Raw genomic sequence first — 8,012 nt, forward strand, 5'->3', positions numbered from 1 at the left:
TCGCCGAAACTAATTATGATTGTTCCACAGATGTTTGCTTCATTAACTATGCTTTAAATTATTAATTATAAGTAAAATATTTCAATTTCTTCGACATTGAATGAATTGTATTGAATGTAATTTAATTATTAAATTTTAATACCTTCAGGGGTAAAAGAAATTCGAGCTTTGAAGTATGAAAAGTAAATTATTTAATGAAAGTATATCAATAAATAAGGTTAAATAAATTCATCAAAAAGTTTGAAAAGCATCAATGTAGTGTTAATTATTTTGAAAAGGTGAAAAAAATACACTTGAAATGTTTTAGATCCAAGAACAATCTTTATTTTAATCACTGGATTCATTCCAAAACAATCACATTATTCATACCAAGGTGAGCAGGTTAATAATAGTTAGGCTATTTAAGTCAAAATAATAAAAATGTTTACAAACTATTGTGGAATTTCTAAAATCAGGAATTAAATAGTAAACATCACAGTATTTATATTCTTGTAGTACGTCACAGTATTGATGAAGTTTCATGTTCAAGTGGTATCAGGCAAATTTTGCTCCTTTTTTAACACGCTTTTATTAGCTTCACCTGTATGTATGTATGTATGTATCTTGTAATGGAATCTTGCAGCTCAAATTTCGCCCACTTCCTGCGATCGGATTCTTTTGGGCACGCGATCTCAGACCCGATGACAATGCAATATTCTATAATCAAATTAATTAATTAACCCTTTTAATTGTTGGTTTCCTCCAATTTTAATCAATATTTTGGCATAAATCCAACAATGTGAAAAAGGAAAAATTTAAAAAAATACATCAAAAAATGCTCGCAAAAATTATTTAAAAATATCCACAAAAACCTTTAATTTTTCTGCATCAGACAAAATTTGTTCCAATGTTCCAAGGTAATTAGAGCATGAAATATAATTGTTTTTAACTAATTTCATGCCAAAATTTAGGTGAGCCTTCAATTGGAAATTCATTGCTGATCAGACCATTGTTAAACAAAACTTTTATTCAAATGCATCTCAAATTTTCAAAGTAATATAAATATGATTTCTGCAAACATACATCGATGACTCTTAACTTTATGATATTACCTCGCACTCGTTTTATAAATAATTTCGTCGCTTGATAATTCTCCAACATAAGACTAAAAAGCAGAAAAATAAAATAATAGTTTAAAAAACTAAAAAAACACGCTTTCGTAGCAAAATGAACTAAAAAGTGAAAAATAATCTTTGGATGATAGTAGTTGACCAATCACTTAATTTGAATGTAATACAATTTTTGTATTACATTAAAATTAAGTGATTGGTCAACTACTATCATCCAAAGATTATTTTTCACTTTTTAGTTCATTTTGCTACGAAAGCGTGTTTTTTAGTTTTTTAAACTATTATTTTATTATTTATTTGTCTCTCGCACATTCGATACTTTTAACATGAAAATATTTGCATACTTCCTGACATATTTTACTTTCAAATAGTTTACTCTATCATTGCAAAGTGCCGGTTTTAGCGCTTCCATTGACAATGACAGCCTTGAAGCCATTCTGTAAAAAGCTCTCCTTATGAATACAATGTCCTCAGATGAAAGAATTTGGAAACTTTCGTTTCCTCAGAAGCTTTTGATCGGAAAGATTGATTAAACTTGATGAAAACATTACATGAAGCATATACGAACGTTTAAAAATTTTTGATTTTTAGTTGTTTTTACCATTTGAGTCCGACGAAGAGCTATCGCTCTTCTCTTGTGTTGAGTCAAAAATGCATAGAAGTGAGATCACGCTGTTGTTTGTTGCTAAAATTTTCACACTACATTGACTACATTTTACTTCGATCTTTATGGTTGAAAAAGGGAAAGAATGGCTAGCAATCCAAGAATACCACAGGAAGTATGAAAAATTAATTACTGTACAAAATTTTCGTGGGTGAAAGTTTGGCAGTGTGATGTTTACACAGTAAAAAAAAATCAACGAACTTTAACCATGCAACTTAATTTTTGCTATATGTAGATAAGAAATTCATGAAATTTGTGAACAAAATTTCTCTTGTAGTAAGTGAATTAAAAATATTTGTCTTGTCAAAAATTACATATTGTGTAAAAATTGGAGTAAATGTGTATATTGAAAATAGACGCTTCTACTATTTTTCAATATACGCATTTTACTCCGTACTTATAGCATAATTACAAGAAAAGTCGTCAGCAATCAAACGATTAATGTACGTAGTACATCTTTATCAAAAAATTAGGCTCGTAGTTCTTTTCAAGGAGAATTAAACCTACAGATCTTTATCATTTTACTGTAAGAAAAACATTTCAATCAGTTAATCTGAGAGTTCCCTGGCTTGTGATTTAGTAATTAGAGATAAATGTACGCTAGTGTCAAAAAAAAAAAAAAAAACTTCAGTCAAACTTTTTTGAGCCTCTTTGTTCCACAAATATCCCATTTTCAAATTTTTTTAGAAGTTGATTGAAGTTCAACACAGAATAATCACTGTGATTATATTTCGGTGAATTTGTTTTGTATTCATTTTTAGCTTGTAGTTTTGTAGTCATTTTCAATTGTGTTTTCGTTCTTGTTATAAACTACGGAGCAGCAACAAACTAAAAAACCACCTCCCAAATTTTATTGTCTATGCGTGCGTGTGCGCATTTTTTTTTTTTTTTTTTGGCTTGTTACTTATTACCTAGTACCCAAGGGGTTAGCCAACTTCTTTCGGAGTTTAGAAGGGGTTCGCAAGGGGGGGGGAGGTTGGGAACTTTATAATAGCGTTGTATTAGTTCGTTTCTGTTTTTTCTTTCCTTTTTTCTTTTATTTTATTTAATTAATTATTTATTTATTTTCTTTTATTTTTTTATTTTCGAGATGAGAGAGAAAGTTTTTTTTTTTTAAACCACTGTGCTTATTTTGCTTGACTTTATAAACAATTTCTAATTGATTCTTCGCAAACAATTCCCATCGATAAAACTTTTATTATTTTAAAAAGTAGGGGCACATGAGGCAAAGTGAAATGTTGAAATATTTACTCTGCTTTTAATTCTACCTATCTGGTATTATTTTAACTATGTAGAACCATATGTAGTCTATTCCAGTCAGCAAAAATACCGCCGAAGGCTAAAGCATTTGGTAATACAGGCAATTTTAAAATATTGATACTCATATTGTAATATCTTGTTGTAAGTCAAAAATTATTTTTGTTAGTATAAAATGATAAAGTTCTTGTTATTATCGTTTGAAATATTAATTGAAACCTCCTAATATTTGTTGCAGCAAAAATGTAGTTAATATTGAGCTTATTTGTATTTTAAATAAATTGTGCAATTCGTCAAGTACATACGAGGCAAAGTGAAATAATTTGTTTCGTTTACTCCTTCACTCATCTAAATCACTCACATTTTCATTTATTAATTAATTCATTTTTATTCCTCCATTTAGTAATTCACTTATATTTATTCATTCATTCACTTATTTTCTTATTCATTCATTCTTTCACTCGTTCATTTATTTTTCTTCATATATCGATTAATTCATTTAATGATCCGTTTTTTGTTTCATTATCTTTTTATTTATTCATTCAACCTTTTATTTACTGATTCTTTGTTTCTTTTGATCAAAAATATGTTTTATAATCAAATAGAAAATATTTCATTCGAAAAAAATTTTATTTTTCACTTTTCCCCAGAGAAAAAAATGAAAATTTCCACTTCTTTTTGAAGACTCAAATTTACTGCCAAAAATTAAAAACATTGTTTCAACGCAAGTTTATGTTCTTTCTTTATGTACTGTAATTTGAAAACAAACTTCCGCTTTGTTCATTTTGAAAATAACTCAGTCATTTTAACAATTTCACTTTGCCCCACATTCCCCTAAATTCAAAAGAAATCTCTTGATTGTACATTTGATACATTTTTTAATCAATCAGAACTGTTAATGTTTAAATTGATTTTCATTCAGCTTGTTATGTTGAAATTGAAAAAAAAATTTCTAAGACAGTGTTTTAAATCTGCACAATTTAGTATGAGGTGGCCCTGGGCAACCTAGTGAATTCGGAATCGGATTGTTCCAGGCTCGAAGCCCGGTCTCGTGAAATTCCCACGGAGTGTATGCGGTTTGCGCGCTCGTTACATTCGTGAACCGGAAGTCCTGTTGTCGGTCGCTTGCAAAAGTCATGCAGAGTATGCAGAGTCGATTCAGATTTAACCTGCACTTCAGAACTATTTATAACATTGCGGAGGTGGTTCTACCATATAGATTTCAAAGTTGAACCCCTACCCATTTAAGGGCCTCACTTCCTCGTGAGCTGCTCCTTCTGCTTCAAACGTGTACTCGCTTCAATAGTTGAGTTTGGTTCTCTCAAGTGGCCTTAGCAGCAACAACAAGAGTATGAGGCAGCAAACAAACTGAATATTTTGCTACGATATATTGAGAAAGATAGTTAAAACACTATTTGCATCATTTTTACAAGGGAATAACTTCTGTGCATTGTGAAAATAAACATAAAGACTGACATATTGTCAGCACTTACACTTTTAAAGTGTTTTTTCTATTTTTTTTTTAAACGTGTTCTCAAATAAATACACAGAACGCTTTTAAATTGTCTAATTCACAGCATCAACGACCATCTGCACCTCCAATAACACATTTCTAAGCATCAAACTGGATCGAAACGTCTTTCGCAGCCGTCGACAACTTGTTCACTCACCAATTACAGTTCTATAAGGGGGCGACCCACCTGCGCTCGACCCTAAGGCAAGGCCAAAGCGAAGGCGTGGGCACACCCCAAACGATGAGTGGGCAACCCGTGCTTTTTAACGCTTGACGCAATCTAAGAACCACCGAAGTTTTCCAGCATCGGGCAAGTGACTGAAGGAAGTTTCGCTACTCGTGGGTATGCTTTTAACGACAGGCGAGGTTTCTAATTACTAGGCTTCTAAAACAACCTCGAGTGGGTTATGATAAATTAGATTGTCGCAAAAGATTCGGTTGGGAAATTCAGCAAATGGTACAAACAGGAGGCAATTGTCCAAAGAATTTAAATTTCAAGTTGTGTTGCAACAGATGGTAATCACAAAATATTTATACTCTGTTGATGAATATTGTTATTGCGAAAATTTTGATTGCATGCATTGTTTTTAATTTCCTTAGCAAGGTTCTCAAGGTGGGGGGGGGACGCAAAAAATGTGCAGTGAATGTGCAAACTATTGTAGCAAAAAATGTATTATTTTGCTTCAAAAATGTCAGTCAGTTACCCTTGGAATCGCCCACAAAATTTCTTAAATGATTCAAAGTCATATAAAAAGGACAGGATAACTTTAAATCGAGTTTTTATTTTTTTTACAGTAATTACACTGAGTTTTTCTTCAGTTTTGTACTAATAGATGTAACATCACTACTAAAATACGAGCGAGGCAATTAAAAATAGAAAAATTGTGAATCAAAATTACCTTCATAATGACAGTACGGATAATATACATAATGTTACAATCATTACTGCAAAAAAGATGAGTGGAAAGCCAAAACAGACAGCAAAACTAGTGTAAAGCTATTTGGGAAATGCACCTCATCAGTGTCCGAAATCAAGCTATCAGGACACTAATAATGAAAAATTGAGGAACGATGGCTTCGTTTCCCTAGAGTCAATCGATATTAGAAGAGGTCCCTCTGGAGACAGAGATGCATTCCGCCATCAGTGCGGCGAATTATTGCACAGTTAGAATGGGGTCACCTATGCATAATTAAAGAAATGGGATGTTTGTTTTCAGCTCAGAAGAGGTAAGATACCACCACAGTTAAGCTACCGATACTTGCCATCAGAAGTTTTGTACACTGACTATGAAATTTGTGTCACGCAAAGGATTTGAGAATATGTCAATTTTGAATGAAAATAACGCTTAAAAAAATACATGTACCACATTTATTCTATTGTTGATACTTGAAGACACTATGAAAACCTAAGACTAGTGCTGTGTATATTGTTTTGAAACCCAGCGAGGGCATGGCTGTTATTGCTTAGTGTGGGGAGTTTTTTTTATTATTTCCTAGTGGTTCGTAATCTACTTCCAGCTGAATTTCCCTAGAACACTACATGGACTCTCCGTGCTCAGATAATAGTTCGATAATTGAGATTTTGATGCTGTTTTCAGATATTCGGCAATAATTGTTGTCATTCTGACAACGTTGAAAAAACAGAGAAACATTAGATCGCAGTCAAAACATTTGGCAACAGCCGGTAAAATTTTGCTAAAAGTCTCAGTTACCGAAATCTTTATTGAGCCAATTTAGCCTAGTAACGGTCCACAAGATGGTAGTTGTCACTGAATTTTTTGAAGATAATTATTAACGGTATTTCTTTTCTATGACTGAATTATTATCATTGAAGAGAATAATGGTAAACAAATAGAAACAAACCTTTTTTTACTAAAAAACTGTAGAATTTTCATTTCCAGAAAGTCCTGTATAACATCAATCAAGAAAACAAAATTACGACACATCTTATAAAGTGGGAAAAAAAGGTCTGTATCTGATAAACAACAACAGCAGCATTCAATTGTTAATGACGTACAGAAATATTTAGAATAATAGTAGTATATGTCATATAAAAAGTAACTTTTAAAGTAAGCTACAAGTAGCTCTTGATACAAGTTGAATCACAATTTAAGAAAAATTGTCTTAAATACAAATCCTGCTCTTGAAATTTGAATCTACAGAGTCTTTATTAATTTGTAGAATCAGAGGCACCCCCCCCCCCCCCCCCCCACCCTCATGGGAAGTCTAGGAAGTTAGACAAAATTTTCATCATTCGCCAAAATTTGGAATTTCATTCGGCAAATTGAGAATTAGGACCTCCCGAGAATTTTAGTTTGTGGCTCCCCTACTTAACTTAGAACCACTTTCATTTTAACCACAACATATTTAACTCTTAAAATGAGATACCCTGAGCTTTCAAACAAAATTGAACAGACTGTGATTGCTTAACATTATTTGGATAACAAAAGTTTCAGTTTCATGATAAATCATCGATATTTTTTTTCCGTCTCACCGAAATTTTGATATGTGTAAGTATAAAAAATGAGAAAGTGAAAGTTATTTTTCCGTTATTTCGGGTTTTTGCGCAAAATCGATATCAAAACGGGGCATCAGAAATGTAATATTACTCCAATGCTCTGCAAACCCACATCAACACCAGGAACAGAAATAGGGCACGCATGCGTAATTAAGAGGGTGTGTTTCAGGTGACCCTCCTGCAACAAATCGCGACAAATAACTTCATATGTCAGAAATGAGAAAATGCCGTGCGACTGGCAAATGTAACAAAAAATGACTTTATAATGGTATAGTTTCTATCTGGTTAAAGGTTTAAAGAAAACAGGCTAGTGGACTGTGTCACATAAAGGAGCTAACTTTTGGTCATTTGTAAAATATGGAAAGAATCGTTCATGCTCATGATAATGACATTGCTAATGTATCGAACTTTTGAACTATTTCGATGTTTGTTTCGATGAAGAAACAAACATCGTCCTTCATAAATATTTGCTGGCAGATAGGTATGCATCAGGATTTAATACGGTTAAAGCTCATTTTGATGTTATTTATTGTTGATGTTTTATTGTCAGGAAGAAAAAAAAAATACTTTCTGGTGAACGAACTTGAAGTTTTTTTGTTTGTATACTAGTTAGTATTGTTCATTAGAATGATAATTTTGACAAACATCTGGAGAGTTGAATTTCAATATTTTAGTACTTGCATGTAGTTTTTGTAGAAGAATCTGTAGTAGAACTTACCTTCAGTTTTTTGTTGACTTTGCAATAATAGCGATACAACATTGCCAAAATTTAGCGGACCAAAGTCTGCGTAAAAGCTGCAATAAGACAAAAAAAAATATTAGTTAAGCACTATGTTAAGTTAGTTAAAATGTACTATGTTACTAAAGAATAATTAGATAACTCAGAAACTATATGCATATAATTTAAAACATTTTTAAACCCAACACATATTCAAGCAGACTCTTATGTAT

General features: G+C 31.9%; 1 protein-coding gene across 1 annotated transcript in view; it reads right to left on the minus strand.

Annotated features, from left to right (window-relative positions):
- Window positions 1-8,012, minus strand: part of LOC129232598 (dual specificity protein phosphatase CDC14C-like) — a 176,340-nt gene that overhangs the window by 102,010 nt on the left and 66,318 nt on the right. Inside the window, 2 exon segments of the mRNA XM_054866733.1 lie at window positions 7,780-7,827; window positions 7,829-7,856. Coding sequence (XP_054722708.1) covers window positions 7,780-7,827; window positions 7,829-7,856 — 76 coding nt within the window.

The sequence above is a fragment of the Uloborus diversus genome, chromosome 1 (genome assembly GCF_026930045.1).
Source record: "Uloborus diversus isolate 005 chromosome 1, Udiv.v.3.1, whole genome shotgun sequence".
Taxonomy (NCBI): domain Eukaryota; kingdom Metazoa; phylum Arthropoda; class Arachnida; order Araneae; family Uloboridae; genus Uloborus; species Uloborus diversus.